The sequence below is a fragment of the Papio anubis genome, chromosome 1 (genome assembly GCF_008728515.1).
Source record: "Papio anubis isolate 15944 chromosome 1, Panubis1.0, whole genome shotgun sequence".
NCBI classification, from domain to species: Eukaryota; Metazoa; Chordata; class Mammalia; order Primates; family Cercopithecidae; genus Papio; species Papio anubis.
This window is the reverse complement of record NC_044976.1, coordinates 114,154,665-114,181,267: the sequence shown is the minus strand read 5'-3', so window position 1 is coordinate 114,181,267 and position 26,603 is coordinate 114,154,665. Positions and strand designations below refer to the sequence as shown.

Sequence of the window (26,603 nt, the reverse complement as noted above, 5' to 3'; positions counted from 1 at the left end):
TATTTTTCTTCTGCTTCAAGTGGCTCCCTTATTCCCTCATTACCTAAATAACTCCTACTCAACCCTTAAGACTCAGCTTTCTTGTTCCTTTCTCTAATAAATTATCTCTAGTGCACAATTTCTCTTCATCCCATCTCCCTTTCCCCCAGAACTGGATTACTTATCCCTCCTCTGATCTCCTGTAATGTGTTGTGTAAACTCTATGTTGGTACTTAGTGCATGACATTTTAAATATTCACTCTATGTCAATGTCTCTCCCATAAGACTCAGTTCCTTAAAGGCAAGAATTACATCTTATTGTTCATTAACTTTGATGCCATGTATAGTACTTGACTCATTTTAATCACTAAATAAATATTTGTTTTTTAAGGTAAGCAAGCTAAGCAAGGACAAATACATGCAGCAGGGAGTGATATGGAGGGAGAAGAGGTCATGGTGATATCCGTTTCTGCTTAGGCTTCTGTGGTTCTGTGGCTGCCCCAGTGCATTGGCTTCTGCTGAACCAGCTAGAAGGCACTGAAGACCAGAAGTGACAATCACAGTTAGGGCCAGTGAGTGTGTCTCTGCCTGAATAAATTCCACAGCCCTCCCAACTCCCATGGTGCTGGTGTGGTCAAATTGCAGGGACCGCTGCTCCCACCCCTTATGATCTGAACTCATCCAGACCCTGCTCATGCTCTACTTTGCTTGTGTTGTTCTCTTTGATGGAAAAGGACATTTTTTATCTCTGACTACTGCAATGCTCCCCAATGTCAAGGCTCAGCCCAAGTGGACTTTTGCTATGTACTTTTCTCCAAGACATCAATTTGTATTTAACTCCCTTTTTAAAAATCAAATGGATGTCATCAGTCTGGTACAATTTAGTTATAATATATTATCTTAGATAGGTTTCTATTTTTTTCACATGTTCGTCATAATTGACCCAATCCATTTGGTGAATGACAAGGCTTCCTGATGTCAGGGACCATGTGTTCATTTATGTGACAAGTAAGTATGCATTGCCTTTGTATAAAGTATCAGGCCTACACAAGGCATAGGGAGGAACAAACAGCGATTGAGACAGAAGTTCTACTCTATAGAAACAGATAGACAAGTGCAGCATTGCTTAAGTCGGGGATATGCAAGCCAGGGAGTACATAAGAAGATCTATTAAAGTGAGAAAATATTTGAATTCCTAATATTTCTAATTTTTGTTTCTAATAGTCTAATATTTCTAATATTCTAGCAAACTTTTTATCTAAGGAAAGAAATTAAGCTTTATAAATATTTAATATGTGAATTGATCCTGATTCCCTCAGTTGGTATCTATGTCATATAGTCATATATCATGTATGATACAAAAGGATCTTCGAGGCAGAGTGGGAGTTCTCAAACTCATGGGGGTTGACAGTACAAACCTCAGCCATTTAATCACTTTCAGTATACTGTGATGTATTGCAGTTTGAGTGTGCTTGGTTAAGAGGTTTGCTATTATCTAGCTTTAAGAAAATTAGCCCTCAAAAAGAGACCAGTGGCCTAAAAAAATAATTCATTTAAAGATACCATCACTTAAAGGTAATACTACTAATGCAAGCACAAGCAAACAAGAAAATGTCAGCTGACATCCTCTCCACTCAATAATGAACATTTCAGCCATATTTCAGTAGAAAACAATGTTTATCTAAACAGATCTAACAAGAACTTGTCCAAAATTTTAAATGATCTAGAATACTAATTAATTAGGAAACTCAACCTAAGAACACTTTTTACCTTGAGATACACCTAGTAATAGTTCGATGTAATCATCATAATAAAAAATTTTAACAATTAAGCATGAGTTTTCACTTCTGCTTTGTATGTAAAAAGCTGCAAAGACTATTGTTCTCATCACAACAATGAGAAAAGTCCAGAAAAAAACAAAATCATAACTTTATTGAACCAATCAGAAAGCTGAGGAAAATAGAGTTATCTGAGCTTGAAAGAGAGATAGATAAAAGATACAAACTCTCTCATCTATAGCAAACCACATGAGAAAAAGCTGTAGGCCACAATACAAGTGGGGAAGAAGAAGTCAGTCACATTTTAAAGGAATTTCCGAAGGCTAAGTGTGGGTTAGTGTGCCAGTCCAGAATAGTGAGGGCACCAACTAAAGGAGTTAATACTCATTCACAAACTCCTATCTGTGGATTCTACTGAGTGCTCATGAAAAAGACAGTGAGTGGGCCTGCACCCACTGTGCAGGGCTTTGGGGATAAGCCCACCCTGTGTGCTGCCCCCAGTGTATGTGAACGCTGTCTAGCAGTATAAGGACAGGCCCACCCCACGTGCTGCTTGTGCCCATATGCACCTCCTTCCCAAAAGCAGGAGGATTTACCTGTCTACACTGACATTGCTGCCACCAGCTCCTGCCCACATGCACCACCCAGGAGACTGTGATCCAGCACACCCAGCCTGCCAGCATCACTGCTGGTGCCTGTTTGCACTGCTTGGTGCTCTGAGGGTTGGCTTGCTGCTGTTGCCACCACCACCAACATCACACACACTGTCTGGGCACCAGAGGACCTACCCTTCAGGATCTGCCACTGCCGGCACCATGCACAACATCTGGGGGCCCAAGGCTCTGCCCTCCTGAACTTGTCACTGCTGATGCCCACATATATTACCTTGGCACCTGAGCACTGGCATCCTCAGCACACCCCCACCACTATCACCACTGTTGCTCGAGGACTGGCCCATCTGGTCATTAGCATCATCAGGAAAGTGTCACCACAGCCTCCACTAACAACTGCAGCCTAAGCCACTGAGGAACTCACAGATGCCACTGATGAGTTCATTACAGCTGAAGAAATCATACAAAGGCTACACTACTACACCCACCAAGAATCAATGCCAAAGTGCCTTTCCCAACCAATACTATAGAGACATCTACAGGAAAAAGTATTTCCCTGCAAAAGCCAATCGACAAAATTGGAAGCAGCAACTGTTACGATAGATGTGTGGATATTAAGGTAAGGACACAAAAACATGAAAAAGCAAGAAAACATGACACCTCCAAAGGAACATTATAATTACCAGTAATAGAGCCCAAAGAAAAGGAAATCTATGAAATGCCTGGAAAAAATTTCAAAATAATGACATTTAGAAAGTCAGTGAGATAGGACAACCCAAATGAACAATACACAGAAATCAAGGAAAGAATTCATGATTTGAATGACAAATTCAACAAAATAAATGCTGAGGAGCTTAAGGAAGTCCTACATCTGGAAGCAAAAGAACTACATCTACATATATATGAAAACACACAAAAAATAAAACTCATTGATAAAGCAGACACACAAATGAGAAAAAAAGGAGTCAACTGATATTACTATAAAACAGACCAAATTGTAGAAGTAAACAATAAAACAAAAAATACAAAGCAATCAGAAAACAATGCACAAGATGACAATAACATGTCCTCACCTATTAAAAACTATCTTCAATGTAAACAGCTTAAATTCCTCAATTAAGAGCTATAGACTGGCTGCATAGATCAAAAAACAAAAAAAGACACAACTATATGCTGCCTAAAAAACTTACTTCACATGTAAAGACACACATAGATTGAAAGAAAAGGAATAGACAAAATTATTCCACACAAACAGAAGCCAAAAACATGCTTCTGTAGCTATACTTATATCAGACAAAATAGACTTAAAGTCAAAAAACATAAAAAGGGACAAAAAAGGTCATTATAAAATGATAAAGGGATCAATTAAGCAAGAGGATATAACAATTGTAAATATATATGTACCTAACACTGGAGTACCCAGGTATATAAAACCAATATTGTTAGAGCTAAAGAGAGAGACTCCAATATACTCATAGTTGGGGACTTCAACATCTCACTTTCATCATTGCACAGATCTAGACAGAAAAGCAGCAAAGAAACATCATACTCAATCTGCACTAGAGACTAACTGAACCTAACAGGCATTTACAAGACATTTCATCCAACAGCTGCAGAATGCACATCCTACTCATCAACACATGGAACATTCTCCAGGATAGACCATATATTAGACCACAAGACAAGTCTTTTTTTTTTTTTTTTTTTTTTTTTGAGACGGAGTCTCGCTCTGTCGCCTGGGCTGGAGTGCCGTGGCCGGATCTCGGCTCACTGCACGCTCCGCCTCCCGGGTTCACGCCATTCTCCTGCCTCAGCCTCCCGAGTAGCTGTGACTACAGGCGCCCGCCACCTCGCCCGGCTAGTTTTTTTTTGTATTTTTTAGTAGAGACGGGGTTTCACCGTGTTAGCCAGGATAGTCTTTTTTTTTTTTGAGACGGAGTCTCGTTCTGTCGCCCACGCTGGAGTGCAGTGGCCGGATCTCAGCTCACTGCAAACTCCGCCTCCCGGGTTTACGCCATTCTCCGGCCTCAGCCTCCCGAGTAGCTGGGACTACAGGCGCCCGCCACCTCGCCTGGCTAGTTTTTTGTATTTTTTAGTAGAGACAGGGTTTCGCTATGTTAGCCAGGATGGTCTCGATCTCCTGACCTCGTGATCCGCCCGTCTCGGCCTCCCAAAGTGCTGGGATTACAGGCTTGAGCCACCGCGCCCGGCCCACAAGACAAGTCTTAACAAAGTTTTAAAAATCAGAATCCTAACAAGTATCTTCTCAGCCCACAATGGAAAAAAAACTGAAAATCAGTAACAAGAGGAACTCTGGAAACTGCACAAATACATGGAAATTAAACAACATGCTCCTAACAATTAGGTCAATAAAGATATTCAGAAGGAAATATAAAAATTTTGTGAGGCAAATGAAAATGGAAACATGTCCTTTCTGCCCATGGATGCTGCCGAGGAAGCATTGTTAAAGTCTCTCATTCCCCTGCTGTCATGTCTAAGTCAGAGTCTCCTAACGAGTCCTAACAGCTGAGGAAACTCTTCATTGGAGGGTTGAGCTTTGAAACAACCAACGAGAGCCTGAGGAGCCATTTTGAGCAATGGGAAATTCAAGGGCCAAGTGTTAATGAAAGATCCAAACACCAAGCGCTCCAGGGGCTTTGGGTTTGTCACATATGCCACTGTGGAGGAGGTGGATGCAGCCATGAATGTGAGGCCACACAAGGTGGATGGAAGAGTTGTGGAACCAAAGAGAGCTGTCTCAAGAGAAGATTCTCAAAGACCAGGTGCCCACTTAACTGTGAAAAAGGTATTGGTTCGTGGCATTAAAGAACACACTGAAGAACATCGCCTAAGAGATTATTTTGAACAGTGTGGAAAAATGGAAGTGATTGAAATAATGACTGACTGAGGCAGTGGCAAGAAAAGGGGCTTTGCCTTTGTAACCTTTGACGACCATGACTCCGTAGATAACACTGTCATTCAGAAATACTGGCCACAACTGTGAAGTTCGGAAAGCTCTGTCAAAGCAAGAGATGGCTAGTGTTTCATTCAGCCAAAGAGGTTGAAGTGATTCTGGAAACTTTGGTGGTGGTCATGGAGGTGGTTTTTGGAATGACGACTTTGGTCACGGAGGAAACTTCAGTGGTTGTGGTGGCAGCAGTGGGGATGGCTGTAATGGATTTGGTAATGATGGAAGCAATTTTGAAGGTGGTGGAAGCTATAATGATTTTGGCAATTACAACAATCATTCTTCAAATTTTGGATCCATGAAGGGAGGAGACTTTGGAGGCGGAAGCTCTGGCCCCTATGGTGGTGGAGGCCAATACTTTGCCAAACCGTGAAACCAAGTTGGCTATGGTGGTTCCAGTAGCAGCAGCAGCTATGGCAGAGGCGGAAGATTTTAATTACTGCCAGGAAACAAATCTTAGCAGGACAGGAGCGGCAGAGAAGTGACAGGGAAGCTACAGGTTACAACAGATTTGTGAACTCAGCCAAGCATAGTGGTGGCAGGGTCTAGCTGCTATAAAGAAGACGTGTTTGAGACAAATACTCATGTGTATGGGCAAAAAACTTGAGGAGGACTGTATTTGTGATTAATTGTATAACAGGTTATTTTCGTTTCTGTTTTGTGTAAAGTGTAAAGCATTCCAACAAAGGGTTTTAATGTAGTTTTTATTTTTTATTTTATTTTAATTTTTTGAGACGGAGTCTCTGTCGCTTGGACTGGAGCACAGTGGCACGATCTTGGCTCACTGCAAGCTCCGCCACCCGGGTTCACGCCATTCTCCTGCCTCAGCCTCCCGAGTAGCTGGAACTACAGGTGCCTGCCACCAGGCTCGGCTAATTTTTTGTATTTTTAGTAGAGACAGGGTTTCACTGTGTTAGCCAGGATGGTCTCCATCTCCTGACCTCGTGATCAACAGAATAAAAGACAAAAACCATATGATCATCTCAATAGATGCAAAAAATCATTTTATAAAATTCAGCATGTCTTCATGGTTAAAAATTCTCAACAATTAGGCACTGAAGGAACATACTTCATCACAATAAGGCCATATATGACAAACCCACAGCTAACATCATATTAAATGAGGAAAAGCTAAAAGCCTATTCTCTAAGAACTGGAACAAAAGAAGGATGTCCACCTTTCACCATTCTTATTCAGCATAGTACTGGAAGTCCTAGTCAAACCAATCAAAAAACAGAAAAATAAAAGGCATCTAAGTTAGAAAAGAGGAAGTCAAATTATCTTCCTTTGCAAATGACATAATCTTATATCACGAAAAACCTGAAGACTCCACCAAAAAACTCTTAGAACTGATAAACAGATTCAGTAAAGTTGTAGGATACAAAATCAACATACAAAAATCAGTAGTGTTTCTATACACCAATAACAAGCTAGCAAAAAAAGAAATCAAAAAAGCAAACCCACTTACAATAGCTGCAAAAAATAAAATACCTAGGAATGAATTTAATGAAGGATATGAAAGACCTCTACAACAAAAACCACTGATGAAAGAGATTGAACAAACAAATGGAAAGACATCCCATGCTCCTAGATCAGAAGAATTACTATTGTTAAAATGGACATATTACCTAAAACAATCTATAGATTTAATGCATTCCCTATCAAAATACCAGTGACATTCTTCACATACATAGAAAAGAATTCTAAAATTCTAAAATTCTAAAAACAAAAGACCTCTAATAGCCAAAGCAATCCTAAGCAAAAAGAACAAAGCTGGAAGCATCATATTACCTTACTTCAAAATATACTACAAAGCTATAGTAACCCAAACAGCAAAGTATTAGTATAAAAATCAATACATAGGCCAATGGAACAGAACAGAGAACCCAGAAATAAATCCACATATTTACAGCCAATTGATTTTTGATTAATGTGCCAAGAACATACACTGGGGAAAGAACACCTTCTTCAATAAATGATGCTGGGGAAACTGGATATCCACATGCAGAAGGATGAAACTAGACCCTATCTCTCACCATATACAAAAGTCAACTTAAAATGGATTAAAGACTTAAAGATAAGATCCGAAAGAAAAAACAGGGGAAATTCTATAGGACATTGAACTAGGTGAAGATTTTATGGATGAGCCTTTATTTTTAAATTTTTTTAATTTTTTAAACCTGAGGTCTCCTCTGTTGTCCAGGCTGGAGTGCAGTGGCATGATCATGGCTCACTGCAGCCTTAAGTTCCTGGGCTCAGGTGATCCTTCCACCTCAGACTCCTGAGTAGATGAGACTACAGGTGTACACCACCATGCTCAGCTAATTCTTTTTATTTTTTTAGAGACAGGGTCTCACTATGTTGCACAAGCTGGTCTCAAACTCCTGTCCTCAAGTGATCTTCCCACTTCAGGCTCCTGAGCCACTAAGATAACAGGCATGAGCCACTATGCCCTGCTGTAAGTAAGACTTTAAAAGCACAGGCAACAAAAACAAAAATAGACAAATAAGACTATATTAAGCTAAAAATGTTCTGCACTGCAAAGGAAACAATTGATAAAGAGACAATCTGTACAATGGGAGAAAATATTTGCAAACTATTCATCTGACAAGGAACTGATATCCAGAATATACAAGGAACTCAAACAACTCAACAGCAACAAAACAAAACAAAACAAAAGCCAGTACTCTCATTAAAAAGCAGGCAACAGGTGTGAATAGACATTTCTCATAAGAAGAAATACAAATGGCCTACAGGCATGTGAAAAAATGTTCAACGTTGCTAATCATTAGGGAAATGCAAATCAAAACCACAATTAGATATCATCTCACCCCAGTTAGAGCGGTTATTGTAAAAAAGACAAAAAATAACAAGTACTGGTGATGATGTGGAAAAAAGGGAATCTTATACGCTGTTGGTAAAAATGTCAATTAGTACAGCCATTATGGAAAACAGCACGGAGGTTTCTCAAAATATTAAAAATTGAACTACCATATGATCCAGTAATGCCACTACTGGGATTGTATTCAAAAGAAAATAAATCAGTATATCAAAGGAATACCTGCACCTCCATGTTTATTTCAGCACTATTCAGAATAGCCAAGATATGGAATCATCCTAAGTGTCCATGAATAAATAAAGAAAATGCGGTATATATATACAATGGAATACTATCCAACCACAAAAAGAATAAAAGCTTGTAATTTGCGGTAACATGGATGGAACTGGAGGACATTATGTTAAGAGAAACAAACCAGGCACAGAAAGACAGTTATTGCATGTTCTCACTGCATATGTGGGAACTAAGAGTTGATCTCATGGAGGTAGAGATTAGAATGATGGTTACCAGAGGCTGGGAAAAGGTAGAGGTATGAAAAGAGGTTGGTTGATGGATAAAAACATACAGTTAGAGAGAAGGAATAAGTGCTAGCATTTGATAGCACAGTAGGGTGACTATTTATAAAAGATGGGGAATTTCTCCCATCTTTTTGAGAAGAAGAAACATGTATAAAAGGTAAGGAATTTCTCCCATCTTTTTCAGAGAAGAAGCATGTATAAAAGATAGGGAATTTCTCCCATCTTTTTCAGAAGAAGACATCTTTCATCTGAAATTCTCCATCTTTTATACATGCTACCTTTTTTACTATATCCTTTCACATATTAATCATAGTTATTGTAAAGTTCCTGTATGCTAGTTTCAACATCTGGGTATTGCTAGAAATTAAAAACCTAATATTGGCTAGGCACGGTGGCTCATGCCTGTAATCTCAGCACTTTGGGAGGCCGAGGCAGGAGGATCATCTGAGGTCAGGAGTTCAAGACCAGCCTGGCCAACATGGTGAAACCCCTTCTCAACTAAAAATACAAAATTAGCTTGGTGTGGTGGCGGGTGACTGTAATACCAGCTACCTGGGAGGCTGAGGCACAGGTGCTTGAACCCAGGAGGTAGAGGTTGCAGTGAGCCAATTGCGCCATTGCACTCCCTCCTGGGCAACAAGAATGAAACTCCATCTCAAAAAACAAACAAACAAACAAATAAACAAACAAAAACAAAACTAACAGTGGAGATAAAAAATGCTTTCAACATACTCCTTAGTAGACGTATGAACCCAGCTGGAAAGAATCAGTTAACTTGAAGATCTGTCAACAGAAATTACCCAAACAAAAATACAAAAAGAAAGAAGAAGAGTGGGAGAATAAAATCAGAATAGGGTGTTCATATCAAACATAATAATGTACATACAATTGGAGTCCCAGAAGGATAAGAGAAAGAAAATGGGGAAGAAGAGATATTTGGAGACATAATGAATGGCCAAGAATTGTCCAAAAATAGTGAATGACAGTAAATCACAGATCCAAGCTCAAACAACCCCAAAAGGATATACGCCAAACAAACAAAGAAAACCTTACATATACTTAGATACATCATAATCAACCTGCTAAAAATCTAAAATAAACAGAAAATTTTGAAGGCAGCTGGGGAAAAATGATGGGGAACACATTATATACAGCAAAACGAAAAGAATACTTAGTGTAGACTTTTCATCAGAAACCATACAAGCCAAAAAAGAAATGAAGTGACATTTTTAAAGCACTGAAGGAAAAAATAAAAATAACTGTCAACTTAGAGTTCTACACACAAAGAAAATTTTTTGAAAATGAAAGCAAAGACACTTTCATAAAAACAATAGGTGAGAAAATTCAGTAACAGCTTACTTGCTTTGTAATAATTGTTAAAGTTCTTCAGGCAGAAGGATTACGTTACCAGATAGAAATTTGGATCTAAACAATCGAATGAAGAGTTCTGGGAAGGATAAATGAATACTACTTAGCAATAAAAAGGAACAGCTAACTAATATATAACAACATGGATGAATTTCAACATAACAACTGACTAAAAAAAGGCAGACAAAGCCAAAGCATATTGTATGGTCAATATATAAAATTCTAAAAACACGAAATAATGTCTAGTGACAGAAAGTAGATCAGTGGTTTCCTATGGGCTTAGGAAACATACACTCACCATACAACCCAACAATTTTATTCTTGGTTATTTACCCAGGAGAATTGAATGCACGTGCCCTCATAATACCTGTATAAGGACTGTTATACCAAATTTATTAGCTGTATTCTTAATATCCAAAAACTAGAAACCGCCCAAATGTCTATTAGTTTGTGAATGGATAAACAAACTGTGCTACATCTATACAATGGAATACTACTCAGTAATAAAAAATAATAAAGTACTGATACATGCAACAACATGGATGAATAGTAAAAAAAACTTTATACTAAGTAAAATAAACCAGGCTTGAAAGTCTATACTTTCTATACTAAGCAATTCTATTTTTATGACATTCTGGAAAAGGCAAAACTATAGGAACAGAAATCAGATCTGTGGTTGTCTGAGGTTGGATATAGATAAAAGGATTGGCTACTAAAAGGTACAGGAAACTTTTCAGGGGAATGGAAATGTTCTATATTTTGAGTGTGTTGTTTACATGAGTGTATACGTTTGTGAAATTTGTAAAACAGGACATCTCTTGAAGGATGAGTTTTACTGTATATAAATTATACTTCAGCAAACTGATTTTAAAAATTAGGCACCCAAAATAGGAAAGCAAATCTCTCAAATTTTTCAGTGATGTTTAAAATCATAGCACACTCAAGCCAGTACTTTTAAACATTTCACTAAATATAAAGATAAACGTTTAGAAACCTCTTTTAAAGTTTCTTATTTTATAGCAAAAGCCAAACTGTTGGGGAAATAACTGAAATAATACTCAGAACCCAGTAGAGTGATAAACTAAAATCCTTTCTCATATTGACAGATTCCATTGATGGACACTTGGGAAACATTTCTGAACATTCCTGAAATTTTGAAGAAATAAGTATTAGATCAATTTATGCAGTGTTGTAATTATGTCAGTTTGTTGTTTATGTGGATTAAAAAACAGCAGCTATTTCTAACGTGTTTGAGCATGTGGTACTTTACAGATTCTATCTCAGAATCTTCTGAAATACATAAAGAACTCTTTTTAAGGGGGTATAAATGGAAAAACGTATGGGAGCAGATACATTCACAACTGAAAGGATCTTTAATAGAAAGAATAATTTATGGAAAAATTATGGAAGTGTAACCACTGAGGAAAAGGCTGCTTTAACTCAAATATATATAAACAGCCTGGAGTCAGAGAGACCATCACAAACAAAATTTATTCACTAAGTAATTGCTATGCAAGAAATATGCATAATTTGAAGCCAAAGTATACAAGATGTACCCATGTAGTTAGTTTTAGAAATACGAGTCTTTCAAAATATTATAGAATCTTTGCAATAAATGAAACGGGAAAATAACATAAAATTCTAGTGTTCCACAATGAAAAATGCTGTTTGGCAAGTGGTAAAGTACGTAAAGAGTACTTAAAGAGTTGCTCAAATTTAAGATAAGTGTTCCAAAGTTATTTTTTATGACAATGTCAATGGTATGCTACCAGCAGATTAAAAAAAAAAGAATGCACACACAATGTGTCTCTTTATGTGCATATTTTTAAATGAATTAAATGATAACTTTAAAAAACATTGTACAATGGTGTAGGCATTTTGAAGAGATCTAATTTAGAAATTTTTCCATTGTTATGTGATTTTTGCTACCCCAAAAATGCAAATGTTAAAATTTATTATATCTGAACACTTGAAACACTTGGAAGCATAGATTTCTAGGTTGTGAAAAATTTTTCTAAATCAAGAGTTTTATGCATTTTAAACACATTGTTAAAAGAAAAACTAATTCACATTAGAAAGAGACTTACTGTCCAAATTTCAATAAACTTTAGAAAATTTCATAGATAAGAAAGAAAAATGAGAATGATAATTTAGTTAACACAATCAGTGATTAACTTCTGTTAGACTTTTGATTTTTTTCTTATAGCACATACTTTACTGTTTCATAAGAAAATAAATGATCTACCACAACAATGTGTATATGTCTGAATGGATTGGGGGATTGGAAATATTCTTTTATTAATATATGTTTAGTGAAAATAAATAGCTCTCAAATTATGTCCTATCACTTATGGTGTTTATATCGATACTAAAATATTTTTGTCACAAAAGAGTTTCTATTTTGTCCCCTGTAATTATTACTAATGAGATAATATTGGCTTATATAAAATAAATTGATTTTTTAAAGTTTTAATTTTTAAAAGTTGGGAATGGTTATCCACCACAGATATCAGCTCACCAGCACAAGGAGTGGACCATAGGTTAATACAGAGCAAACTAGGGATACCATTGTCTATCTTTAACCTCTGATTGTGTTGACTCCCACCACGGTTCAGGTCACATAGATGGCAAGTTTTCAAAAGTACTACTACAACTGGTGGTAGTCTCTTCTATTCCTTTAAAGAAAGCAAACAAATAAAAAATTATAAAAGCCCTTACCATTTAAGATATAATCAATGACAATAAGAAAAATATTTACTAGATAGAATAATAAATAGAGTAATACAGTGAAAATAGGAATTGTTGGGGCTCAGAAAATAACTCAGAGTATGGCACTTTGGCATCCTGAGTACTTTGAACAAAAGGTGATTGAAAATCCCTTAAAAGCAAGTCTCTCTCTGAACTTCTCATGCCCGCCTTTCTCCTTGCTCCCTTTTCTCCCCCAAAGGCAAGCCATAGAAACTAGAATTTCCCTTCCCCAAGGTGGATCATAGAAACTAGAACCCGTCTCTCCAAAGCCAGCCATACAACCTAGAAATAGTATTCTAACATTCTCCCATTTTTTTTGTATAAGAGCTGGCCATAAAGAAATTCTCTGACCTACTCTGTCTGCAAGTAGACTATAAGACCCTCATTCTAGAAGGGGTCTTGCCCTATCCCTGGAAAAAGGAATGCCACACAGAGAGGCCAAGAAGAATCTTAACACGCAGGCTTTCCTGGGTTTCCTCATTCAGTCTGTTGCTGTAAGACCACTCCCTTTTTGTCCAGTCACATTTCTGCACAGCTATCCACTCTGCATCAAATCTAGGCATAAAAATGGACAGTTTTCCTTTGGATCTTTGGGTCTTCATTCTGAAGACTCCTGTGTCGTGTAAAACTCTGATTACATAAATATGTTGTGTTTTCATGTTAACCTGTCTTTTGTTAAAGGAGTGTCAGCTGTGACCATTATGATGGGTGAGAAAAGACATCATGCCCTTTACCCACTACAGTGATATACATATCACGTGATATGTCTTCTGAATTTTCTAATAGCTTTATTGAGATACACTTAACATACCATAGTTAAGGTATACAGCTCAATGTTTTTTAGTATATTTACAGAGTTGTGAAATCATCACCAAAATCTAATTTTAGAATATTTCCATCATCCCAAGATGAAACTCTGTGCTGATTAGCAGTCACTCCCTGGCCCCTTTCTTTACCCCATCTTATCTGTGTACAGCCATTAATCTACTCTCTGTTTCTATAGATTTGCTTATTTTGCACCTTTCCATATGAATGGAGTCATGCAATATGTGGTCTTTGTGTCTGGCTTCTTTCACTCAGCATAATGTTATTGAGGTTCATCCATGTTGTCTCACGTACTAGTACTTTGTTTCTTTTTCTTGCCGAATAGTAGTCTATTGTATGGTTATATCACATTCTGTTTATCCATCCATCAGTTGGTGGACCTTTGGGTTGTTTCCACTTTTTCTTATTTGTTTTTAAAATTGACAGACAAAAATTGTATACATTTATGATGTACAATATGATGTGTCAATATATGTTTACATTGTGGAATGATTAAATCAAGCTAATTCACATATCCATCACTTCACATGCTTATCATATTTTGTGATAACATCTGAATTTTTGTATTACATCTTTTTCTGCTATATCAGCCAAAAACCAGATTCTAAATAAATTGAGCTTAAAACCAGATGATCAAATCATTATCTCAACGGGTTAAATAATGAGTCTCACAAAATTAAGCTTATTGCTCTCAGAAGTTCTACATTATCAATAATACCTTATGCTGTTAATTGGTTTTTGTGCTGTTAATAAATAAAATTAATTATTTTACAAATATTTTTGTTTATCATATATTTAATAAATATAAATATTTAAATTTATAAATATATTGATAAATATTTATAAATTTAAAAATAAATATTATTTTTATCATATCTTTACATATATCTTTTTGTGTATCTTTACAAGTATATGATATACTAGTACATGTACAAAGTAGTACATGTACAAAGCTTATACATGTACTACTGTACTAGTATATTATATAGTTATAATTGGGTATATACATATACTCAATATGTATGCCCCAAATTTTTATCTATGGGGTACAAAATTTTAAAAAATAGACTGGAAACAGCTGTCTAATGAAATTAACAAATAATATAAAGCCTCTGTAGTCCAACAGTATCTGGCAAAGTACTAGATGAGCAGTAAGTATTTAAACTACACTGATACCGTATTAGTCCATTCTCAAGCTGATATAAGAACATACCTGAGACTGGGTAATTTATAAAGGAAAGATGTTTAATTGACTCACAGTTCCTCAGGGCTAAGGAGGCCTCAGGAAACTTATAATCACGATGAAAGGGGAAGCAAACATGTCCTTCTTCACAAGGCAGCAGGAGAGAGAATGAGAGCTGAGCAAAAGGGGAAGCCCCCTATAAAACCATCAGATCTCGTGATAACTTACTCTTTATCACGAGAATAGTATTCAATTACCTCCCACCTGGGAATTATGGGAAATACAATTCCAGTTAAGATTTGGATGGACACACAGCCAAACCATATCACTCACTAACCACCCCTGAATGCAAAGGTGGCAATTTATCTAAGTTTTGTGTGTATGTATGTTTCTCCCTTGCCATATGCATTTTGGTGAATAGCTTTGTGTGAGTATATCTGTGTATGATACAATGACCACAGAAACATAATACTTTGTGTTTGAGAGTGTCGTTTTTGAATTTAGACCACCTGAATCTCTATCTTAGCTCCATAATTTATTAGCTATATGACCTTGAGTAGATTGCCATCTATTCCATGTCCTAGTTTTCTTATACACAAAATTGGGACAACAGTACCTATCTACTCATAGGTTTGTGGTGAAGGTTAAATAAGTTAATATGAGCAGAGTCACTGTACCTAGGTCTGACACATGGAAAATGCTCATTGTAGTTTGGCCACCAGAGCTATAGACACATACACACACACACACACACACACGTGGATGAGTATATCTGGATATGTTTATTTTTCTATGTCAATCTATATCTGGTCCTCAATATGTATTTATACTGAATAATAACAATAATAATGATAGCCGATACATACTGAACACGAGTTCTAGGCATTAGTTTAAGCACTTTACATAGATTATCTTGTTCACCTTCAGAAAAAAAAATATGACATAACAACATTACATAGCATACTTTGATTATTCCCATTTTACAGATTAGAAAACTAAGGTCCAAAAAGTTTAAGTAACTTAAAACTAAATTCACACAGGTAGCATATGACAGAGCCACAAAGTCTGACTTTTTAAGCCACTACTTATCACCTCCCCATTCATTTAATAATATTATTTAATATTACTCTTATAGTCTATAGTATCATAATTTGTATGGTGCTTAGTATTTTATGAAATATTTTCAAATACATTGGGTCTCATAGCAAGCCTGTGAAATGAGAAGTGAAGTATTATTATTTTCATTTTTATAAGAAAGCAAACTGATAGAACTGAACCATGGGTGTCCTTTGGTGGAAGAGTTTCCATGTTACAAATATCCAGGGTACCTCTGTACATAAGGAGTCACAGCATGAATGAACTGAGTACCTATAACGTGTCAAGCTCAGACACTAGTGCTGGGGATATAAACTACAGACCTCCCCTGGAAGCATCATAGCCTAGGGAGAGACCAGTGTGGTAACCAAGAACCAAGAATCACGGTACACAATATGTAGTCTCTAAGGGAGACATGAAAGGAGTGTTTATGGAGCACAGAAGGAGGGGCCATCTGTGCCAGGGAGGTCTTAGAAAAGGCAAAGGGATGCGGGAGGGGGAGGCTTTCCTGGAAGAAAGAATGCATGGGTGTGAATGTGAATCCATGTTTGTGTCTATGACAGTGTGGCTAGGCATACTGAAGTATGGATCTGAGTGTGTACCTGTTTATATAGGCTTACTCCTGTAAGTATTAATTTTTGTGTATGCTGGCTGCTGGTGTAGAATGAGTAAGCCTGAACATAAAAGAGAATTTGTCTGGTATAACACACACCATAGCAGAATTGGACCTGCCCTGATATGCACAACCTATCATGACCCCCCAACACCAGGGGAACCAGAGATGCTGGTCCTTTCCCACTGTAGCAGCTGCCCACTCTAGAGCTATGGTGATTAGACTCACAAGTTTTTTCAATTCATCAGTCTGGGTGTGTGGTGGTCTAATGGAGCCAGCCAGCTTGTATGAGTAAGGGTGGGGGAAAGAGGGAGGAGGTACAGGTATCTGTGGGTGTGCATCTGTGTGCACACTTCTGGTTGTGTGTGAATGCTTAGCATTGGCTGTTCCTAATTAGAGTGAGGAAACTTCCCTTCTCCCTTCGTCATCACCACCTTGGGGTGTTTATCCACTCACCTGTTTCCATTGCCACCTGTATGGGGCCGGCTTCTGTCTTCACTTTAACGTTCTGGGGATATCTAAAATATATCTCTGTGCTGGGGTTAGGCAGAAGCAAGGCTGGGAAGTGTTGGTGCCCTTATTTGGTGGAGGCACTCCCTCCTTTCCCCCACCCCTGCCCCATTCTGGTCCAGGAATCTCTCAAAGGAGCAAAAATGTGGGCAAAGGCAAGTAGTACTTGTGGAAGCCATGAAAAACCCGGAGGGTCACTCCCAGGGGTGGGCTGCTCCATGTGCCTCCCCTGGTGATAAAATCTGCTTTTAGGGCAAAATTAAGGAAGGCAAGTGAGGACTCCTCTCTCCACAAATGTTCCCCTAGGAACTGGGGAGGTGGGAATAAGGCTATAACGCTCTTTATTTCTTTAAGCTTGTATGAGCAAAACAAGCCCAAATAATCACAAATAATATGTAGTTGATATTAACTATGAGTATCTTTATAAAATGGCAAAATAATTGAACTAGATTTTATTTTTTATTATAAAGTATATAAATTCAGGGCCTTGGGATCATGTAAGGCAAAGGCATTATGTACTGGAATACACTGGTAATTTGTGTTTACACCTTAGCACAAGCACTGCCACACAGTTAAAATATTAGCACGTTAAGATGGGCAAGAATGAAGTGCAATAATCAACACATGTAGCATGTCATATTTCAGCTTGAAAGAATAAGTGGGTGGAGAGAAAAACAAACATGTACAGAAAAGTAGAATGATCTCACATTCGTGGTCCTTGAATATGTGGATTCTCTTTCTAGTTCCATCAATGGCTTAATCTATTGAAAGCTTCTTACCATCTATTGATAAGTTAGTCTATAGCAGATCATTTCTCAAAAATATTAATATGCTTAATCAAACCTTACTGAAGTATTTTTTAAAATGTAAATGATCTCTAATAAATGTTAGCTGTTGCATGTCTAAATACTTTATGTTTATTGCAGCATCTTATATAGTATATATTTCCTTGTTCTGGACGCAAATATTTTTCTAAATATTAAGGGAAAGTGATGGCTTTGTAATATGCCAGGGGAATTTTTTCATAGTTAATATATTGTTTATTTGCACTTAAATATTTCATCAATAATCTGGAAAAGAGAAATAGCCTGACTATGGCTAGAGACTGTTTAGAGGCTAAGATTTCTATCATGAACTGCTTTCAACTGTTATATTTTATGGCACAGATTCAGTGGGAATCTGATCTGCTAAAATATTTGGGCTGTGAAAACTCCCACACTGTGACAGATGTCAAGTCCAATTAAGTGACTCATGTCCAGGTTTCTGTCCAATAGGATTTCCCATTAAATATCAATTTAGGGGAAAAAATTCCATCCCCCTTCCTAAGCCTTTATCTCTTCCACCATCTCCAGGCTGAATCAATTGGTACCAGGAGAGCCCAGAAGCCACACACGCATCTCTGCCTCTTTGCCCTGGCTCTCCCACCCTCTTTCCGTCTTTCTCTGCTTCCTTGTCACTGTTACTCCAGGAGACGTTTACTTTTCACCAACCTTTCTCCAAGCATCTCCAAGCCACTGACTATATATATTTTGCTACAAGGTAAAGAGAGGAGGGGGTGGGGATGGGGGATACAACCAAACCTTGAAAGACTTTGAAACTGGAAAATAGGTGTCTATTTATACAACATACAAGTAAATGAGGGAAGAGGAAGAGGCAACCTTAGCTCCGAGTTACAGTATTGTGTTCCTGGGAACTGGGGAGATATCAACTGAACAAAGCCTTATCTCAAAAAAAAAAAATCACTTCTGAGCAAGATCACATCTCTGTCCTGCACTTCCCAGTTTCTGCTCAGCCGTATTAAGGGAAGGAAAGGCGTCCGATAGGAGAGGAATCTTATCTTAACCATCTTTCTTATTGATTATTCGCGCTATTAGAAAGTGGAGGAATCAGCCCTTCGATGTGATTGTGTTTATCTCTGTATCTCTTTTGTTATTTTTAGAGACCTAGAAGAGGAAAAAAGGCACGAGACTTTTCAACACATCGTTTAAAAAAAATCAACAACGAATTTCTTGAAATGTTTGAGAACAATTAAAAGGAAAACGCGTTTTTAAAAAAACCTATCAACTAAGTGAACAATCATTCATATCGTCTACATCCTGAGATATTATCGTCCCTCGCTGCGGACACCAGCGAGATGACAGCTGCTTTTTCATTTTTGAATGTAATAAATATTTGCTGCTTTTAATATTTTCTGGAATCTCCCCTCGCTATTCCCTGGCATTTTAACTCTAAAGATTGGAGAACAGATTATCAAAAAGGCTTTTGCAAGGTAAGACTCCTTTAAATAATGTTTTTCAGCTTGAAATAAGTTAGATTATTCATACTGCATTTATAGATGCAGGTCATTCCATAGTTAAAGAGATAAAGCGCATACACGACATACTATTTATGAATATTTTTAAAGATCTGGAGGAGAATTTAACATGCTTTGAGGGCAACCCAGGAACTTTTTACCAGAACTACAACTATTTAGTGCTTATTGTGATTTTCCATTACTCGTCTATTTATTTCCGCCCTTTCAAGCTGACTGTGTAGATGCAAGTTGTTCTACTCATAAACGTACCCGAGAAAAGCCCGTAGGGAGTCACAGGCAGTTCACTGGGATCATTTGTTTTTATTTTGCCGTAGAGGACCTGATTTCCTCGCAGGGAAATTAAAGCTGTTTTGGCCCAATTCGCTCCTCAGCAAGTGAGATGCTGGGAACCGATCACGCATCCCCTTGCTTTTGTTTCTCTAGAAGCAAACGCTCCTATATGTCGCCGACGCGATTTCCCCCGCGCCGAGCGTCGCTGTGGCTGCCCACGCCAGGGCCCCGAGTTCGCAGCCGGGTCCTCACTCTCGACGCCCGGGGGGCGGTGCGTGCAGCCCCCGCAGGGGCCTTTCTCCTCCTACCGCGCCCCTTCTTGAAGCCCGAATTCCCCCGAAGCCCAGCGGTTCCGAGTGGCCCCCTCCCAGAAGGCGCGCAGTCGGGGCCGATGCTCCAGGCGCCCCGGAGAAGCCTGGCCAGGTGGCGTTTCCAAGAGGGCACAGTTAGAGGAAGGCTAAGCACCGACATGCCCGGACTTGGCCAGGCCACCCGGCGACAGCTGCGGGCTACCGAGCTCCGGTTCCGGGAGCGCCCGAACTTTGCCTGCAGAGATGCAGCTCCCACCGGGACAACACGCTCGGCACCCGCTCGTCCCCGCCCGCCCCGCCCCGGACCCTTCCCTTCTCTTCCCTTTCCTCTGCATCCTCTCCTCCCTCAGCGGCCCGGCTGCCGGCATTTTCCCGCAAGGTGGTCGCCAGACTGCCGGGCGCATTGTCTGATCCCACGTCGCCGTGTCCCTAGGTCCCCTATGTGTGTGGCTGTCTGCGTGACAGATGGTGCTCCAGGAGCCCGCAAGGCCATCGGAGTCAATTTTCTTTTGAAAGGCTCCGCCACGTTTGTTTAGTCATTTCTTTATGATTTCGGAGAAGCGCGAGGGGTCCAAGAAGGCTTCCCGCCCCCAGCCGCTGGCTCTCTGCTTGCGCTCCGGGATGGAGGTTCCTGACAGCCCGCATCCCAGCGCCGGGCGCCCCCGGCGCAGCCCCAGACCAGCGCCAGGCCCTCGGGCGCCGCGGCTGCCCGGTTGCTTCGCCGGAGGCCCTCGGGGCGAGAAGCGCACTCCGCGTCACACCACCCTCATGAAAACCCAGATGTATTCGTTGTTCGGAATCACTCGTTTGTCTGGGAAGGGGACGAAGGGAGGGAGACGGAATAGCGCGGTTGGCATTTGGCCGGAAGAGGCACAAAAACCCAGTCGCGACCCTATAGGCCTGCGGTCGTCCCCCAGGCCCCGGGCCACAGGCCCGCCGTGGCCGTCGGCAAGTCGAGGTGTCGGGTCCAGAATGCGGCCTGGGTCAACTGCGTCCCCACTGGCTCCCGCGCCATGGGGACGCGCGGGGCTCGCGCCCTCGGGCGAGATCCTCTCGGCGCCCTCCAGCGTCTCGCGCCGGCCTGCTGTGGGGAGGGGGCCCGGGCCGCGCGTCCGCTGGGAGGGCCGGTGTGGTAGGCCTCGGCCGCCATCCTTCCAGCAAAAGACCCTGATTTCTTTTACTGATTAATTTTCCGACCCCTCCTCAGCCTCCAAAATGATGCTGAGTCCGGACCAAGCCGCAGATTCGGACCATCCCAGCTCAGCGCACTCGGATCCGGAGTCCCTGGGAGGCACGGACACCAAGGTGCTGGGCAGCGTGTCGGACCTGGAGCCGGTGGAGGAGGCCGAGGGCGACGGCAAGGGCGGCAGCCGGGCCGCGCTCTACCCGCATCCACAGCAGCTGAGCCGCGAGGAGAAGCGCCGCCGCCGGCGCGCCACCGCCAAGTACCGCTCGGCCCACGCCACCCGCGAGCGCATCCGCGTGGAAGCCTTCAACTTGGCCTTCGCCGAGCTCCGCAAATTGCTGCCCACGCTGCCCCCGGACAAGAAGCTCTCCAAGATCGAGATCCTGCGCCTGGCCATCTGCTACATCTCCTATCTCAACCATGTCCTGGACGTGTAGGGCGGGGTGCGCCGCAGGGGGCCGCCTGTCCCGGTGTCCGCGAAACGCGACGGATCCGGGTGGCCGCCGCTGGCGTGGCGGAGGCTGCGGTGGTCCAGCGAGACGGCCACCTCAAGAGACTCGGGCCGGGGAAGAAGCTCGCTACCTGTTCTCTCTGGTCAGCAGGGCAACAAGAGAAGGTTTCCGATGCAGGCAGGTGGGGTTGTCTGGCGAGCCCGGGGGCTCGCAGGGGGGATTTTTCAGGCCAGGAGAACCTCGTGGAGACACTCGAGATGAGCCACCTCTGGGGCTCCCCAAGGGTTGTTGCTTTAACCCACTGGAGACTTTGAGTTCTCCTACGTTCATCCGCCACAAATCTTAATGTGTTGAAAGAATGAGGGCAGAAGTTCAGAGTATGCAGGCTCATAACTTTAGGCTATCTGGAATTTTTATAATAGACAAATCACCAAACACTGGGGAGGAGGAGAGAGGAGGGATCTCGCCCGTAGAGATGGAAGGCACAGAAAGGTGCGACAGGAAACTTTCCTTTCTGTTGTGAAAATAAAGATTATATTAGAATCCAAATAAACCCTGAATATTTAGTAAGGTTAAAAAGACAAATTGAGAACGATTAGACGCACTGTGGGAGGATTTGAGCTTGGTGAGATTTTATCTCCAAGATATGACACCAAGGTAGACAGGAAAATCCATATTTAAATGGAAAATTTAATATCTGATTGCTTTTGCAGGCGAAGTGCCCCTTTATATATCCAAAAACATCTATTTGTGACCTTAAACATGTGGACCCATAGGTGCAGTTAGAAAAAGACAACCTATTTTTATTTATGTTAGAAGGAGTAGAGTATTTTTTTCAAGACATTTATTTTTCAGAGTGGTGATACTTTTACTTTGGATACTCTGTGCCAATTTATTTATAGTCAAGTGTTTACACTTTTTCCTGTGGAATAATTATGTCTAACTTTTTACGTGTTTGTTGAGATTATACTGTGGTCTTTCTTTCTGCTCTAATTATATTGCACTTATATAACAAATTTCCCACTTCTCCCTGTTTCTAAACATATTTTATATATTAAGATGTTTGTTCTTGAAAGGTTCTTTTGTTGTGAGATCAGCAACACTAGCACTTCACTATTATAGTTTTTTAAAAAGTGTGTTATTCTTATCTGTAGTTATGTCTGAGAAGTCCTTTACAAGCTGTTTATAAGGAGAGTAGCTTCTTTGTGTGTGTGATGTTTGTGCGTGTGATGAATTTAGGAAATTAAGTTATTTTCCTAAGAAAAAAAAGAAAAAAAGAATTCAGAACTACTTTCCTCTGTGACACCAAAAAGAAAAGTCTATAACCTGAAAATGTTTCATGTTCTCTGCTGTGAAACTCTTAAAACAAGGAGTGTATTTTAGAGACAAGGGAAAAAAAACCACATCTGCTATCCAAAGATTTTAGTCTTTTTCAGGGTTTTTTTGTGTCTCTGTTGCTTTATATAATGCAATATTTTGTAGTGAAAATAGATATAATCTGGTTTCTATCTGACGAGTTTTTCATATCTCATGAATGGTGCGCTGTTTTGCATATAAATAAAGGTATCAACTAAAGTCCTCTCTTTTATTTTAAGCACACTGTCTAAAAATAATGGACATGTTAGCCGAGCATGAAATATCTTAATGGACTCAATTCCTTAGAAAGAAACTGGTAAACACAACAAAATCTTAACATCAACATATTTATGTAGTGAAATATTTGATGGTCAAATTTGGACGTGGATCAGTCCCATAAATAGATGCCCTACATATGATGGTGACATAGATCATTCTACTCTCAATGAGGAAAATAAGTATAGTGTTTATATAAAATATTACTTGAATTGTGGATTCTTTGCCTCTAAAAGAAAACTTAATAACTCTCTAACCCAGCCTCTTCAAATTAGAGTTGGGAAACTGAGGCCCAAGGAGTGACCTGCACTAAGACACATAGCTATTTAATGGCAGTGAGAAGAAGATCCCTGATACGATGACGCTCAATCCTCATGGCACTTATTAAGAACAAGGTGTCTATTACTGTTGTAATACTCAAACATCTAATCAGTACACAGATTCAAGACAGGGCACCTGCAAACAATAAAAAAAAAATTGAGCCCTGGACCAACCTTGAGATACGAAGAATAACATCTGCAAAAACCTGTGGCTAGTATAAAAATGCGAAATATATTGCTTACAAACAGAAGACATAAATGACTTAAAAACTATATGTACATATGCATATATAGAATATTATGAACTGTGAGTCTATATCACACCAAGTTTCAGAGTAAATGCAGTTAGATGGATGCTAGGCCTTATGCATATAAAATGTCTGTGGGATTGCTGGTATTCTTCGCTTTTCACCCAGGTGTCTTGTTGTCAGCTTCACAGATACCTACTAGGTATCTACTAGGTAGGACCTCATCCTCTCCCTTACATGAAGGTGTGTAGTAGGAAAGTACTTCCTAGTGTGTGAAAAAGAACAGCACCTTCCATTGCCTTGTATCTGGACAATGTCCTGGTCACTAGAGCAATGGCTGGTTACTTTGTGACCTGCAAAACACATGAGCGCCTGTAGGCCTTCTCACCTCTAGGCAGTGTGGAGGGATAACTACTCCTAGTTCTTATAGCACCTCTCTATTATACAAGAGAATAATTAGCCCTGCTCCTGTGCCAAGGGTATGAAGTCAACTTCTAACCTCTGGAAACCTTCCAAGTGCCTCTCTTTCCCAGTTTAGGGGCCCAACTTCCAACTGACCAGCACAGTCCTCCCATTCACCTGTAGGAGGAACCTATTGATACACTCCCCTAGACAAAAGGCCCTTGCTTTGGAATTTGGACAAAGGGCAGCATCCCTTCCTAGCTACACAGTCCATGTGATTCCAGGAGAGGATCTTCACAAAGTCATTTCAAATCCAAAGCTGCTGAACACCCTCCAAGAGAGACAAGCATGGTGGCAGTCTGCTAGACCAGAGGGTGACTGACACATCCCCTGAGTGTAGCGCAGACACAGTGATTATTCTTTGAATGACGCGAGGTCTCATCCGTGAGGTCTCAATTCTTCTTTGAATGACGATGGTGAGCATTCATTCTTACATTCAACTGTTGTTTATTGAGGACCCACTGTGTGCCAGGCATTGTTCTAAATGCTGAAAATAGAGTAACACATGAGACAAAGTCTACTGGAGAAAAGCAGTACACTGAAGCAAAAAAAAATTAATTTTAGATAATGCTAAATGCTATGAAGAAAAATAAAGCAGGGTAAAGAATAGAGAATGGGGGCTGGACATGCTGGTGCTGGGTAGCATTTTAGAGAGGGCTGTTGGAGAAAGCCTCTCTGAGGAGATACATTGGTACCCTTGGCCCAGAGACTTAGGCCTACTGGACCAGCTTCTACAGTTGCTGCTACTAGCGCTGCCTTTTCTTTTCTCATCCTGTTAAAATGTTCTGAGTGCTCATGCTACCAAAACAACCTGCGCAGGTCACTCACCTTTCCGCAGCTGGCCCCAACCTGTCCTTTACCCGAGCTTGGTCTTTCCCCAAACAGACCCAGAACCACATGTCTTTCTGCTGTCCCTTCACCTTCTTTTCTCTGCCTGCAGCCACTCAACAACTTGCCAGGCCATTGCTGCTCCCCAGAAAGCATAGCCCCAGCTGGCCCAGCAGACAAGGCTGCCTGTGCTGAATATTTCTCCACCCAGATGGCCTTCCCCTCACTTCTACCACTGCCCGGAAACTTTCAGAGAACAAGGGCAAAAGTACGGGGCAAAACAACCTTCCTCTTGAGGGAGAGGGGAAGAGGAGGGGCAGTGTATGACGGGATGGAATGGTAAAGGAAGGGCCGACTGAGGAGAGAGGAATGGGTAAGGAGGGAAATGAGACTCGGTGGGGGTGGGGAACTCTGGAGGGAATACCCGCTTCCCATAGGAATGCCGTTTGGGGGGGCTCCCTCCAGTGGCCCTGCCCCATGAACACATGTCACCAGACCACTATGATGAGGTGAGTAGGCAGAGCCAACCTCTGTGATGCTGTGATTTATCCATCTCTCCTCACTGCTGTCTCTGGCTGCCAGTTTTCTTACTGATGTTTGGGGTGGAGAGAATTTAGGGGGAGAAGAGGGTCAACTTAAGAGCATGCACAGCCAATACCCTTTTCCATACTTTGATGTGCTATCTCATTTATCAGTATTAGTAGTAGAAATAATAACTAATGTGGGTTGAGTGTGTATTATATGCTTACTAAAGTGCTTTGCATGCATTATCTCCTGTAATTCTCACAATCACCCAGTGAGGTAGGTACTTTTACTGTCTCCATTTAACAGATGAGGAATTTGAGGCTGAAAGAAATTAGATGGCTTGCCCAGTGCCAAGAAGCCATGTTTATCAGTTTATCAAAGTGCCTGCCCCTGCCCATCATACTCTAGAGCTGTCCTTTTATAGATGGGTAGCTGTGCCATGCACACATCTCCCCTTTGGCCCCTGCACTGCATCTCTCCGTCCGTGTGCCTAGGGAAAGCTTCGGCTCATGCGATGCCTAAGGAGTGCTGCGTCTGCAGTGCACACGGCTGCCCAACCAAGGGGACCAGTAGGGGGCAAAACCAAGCCTGTGCTCTGTATGCCAAGTCAAGCATGTGCCCTGGCTTGAAGCTGAACTATCTGGAGGAAGGGCAGCATTTTTCTACTTTGCAAGAAAACACTATAGGTTAATGGTGGCCCTGTGACAGCTCCCCCGCCAGGGCACTGTCATTCACCACCACATGGGTGAGGCTGGCTCTATCCACACTCCTCTGCATCTTCTAGCCCATTCTCACGCTGCTTCTAGACCTATCTTTAAAAATTAGTGTGCCATTCTCCTTTGTGAATGTCCATTTTATTTTTTAATAAAATTCAAGTTCCTAATCTAGGCATAGAAATGTTCCACAGTCTTGTTCCAGACCCTCACTAGTGACATCTTCAGCCACTCTCCAGAGATTAAATATTCCTGCCAAATTGGGTTTCCTCACTTCCCCAGAGAGGCCAAGTCTTTTTCTTTTATG

General features: G+C 40.6%; 1 protein-coding gene and 1 pseudogene across 1 annotated transcript; both read left to right on the top strand.

Annotated features, from left to right (window-relative positions):
- Nucleotides 1-4,519: 4,519 nt before the first annotated feature.
- LOC101001233 lies at nt 4,520-6,121 on the top strand (annotated as a pseudogene).
- Nucleotides 6,122-18,384: 12,263 nt separating this feature from the next.
- NHLH2 (nescient helix-loop-helix 2) lies at nt 18,385-23,143 on the top strand. Its single transcript, XM_003892453.5, has 3 exons — nt 18,385-18,574; nt 18,975-19,304; nt 21,138-23,143. Exon 3 carries the CDS (start codon nt 21,146-21,148, stop codon nt 21,551-21,553), a length of 408 nt encoding a protein of 135 aa, XP_003892502.1. The 5' UTR covers nt 18,385-18,574; nt 18,975-19,304; nt 21,138-21,145; the 3' UTR covers nt 21,554-23,143.
- Nucleotides 23,144-26,603: the final 3,460 nt, after the last annotated feature.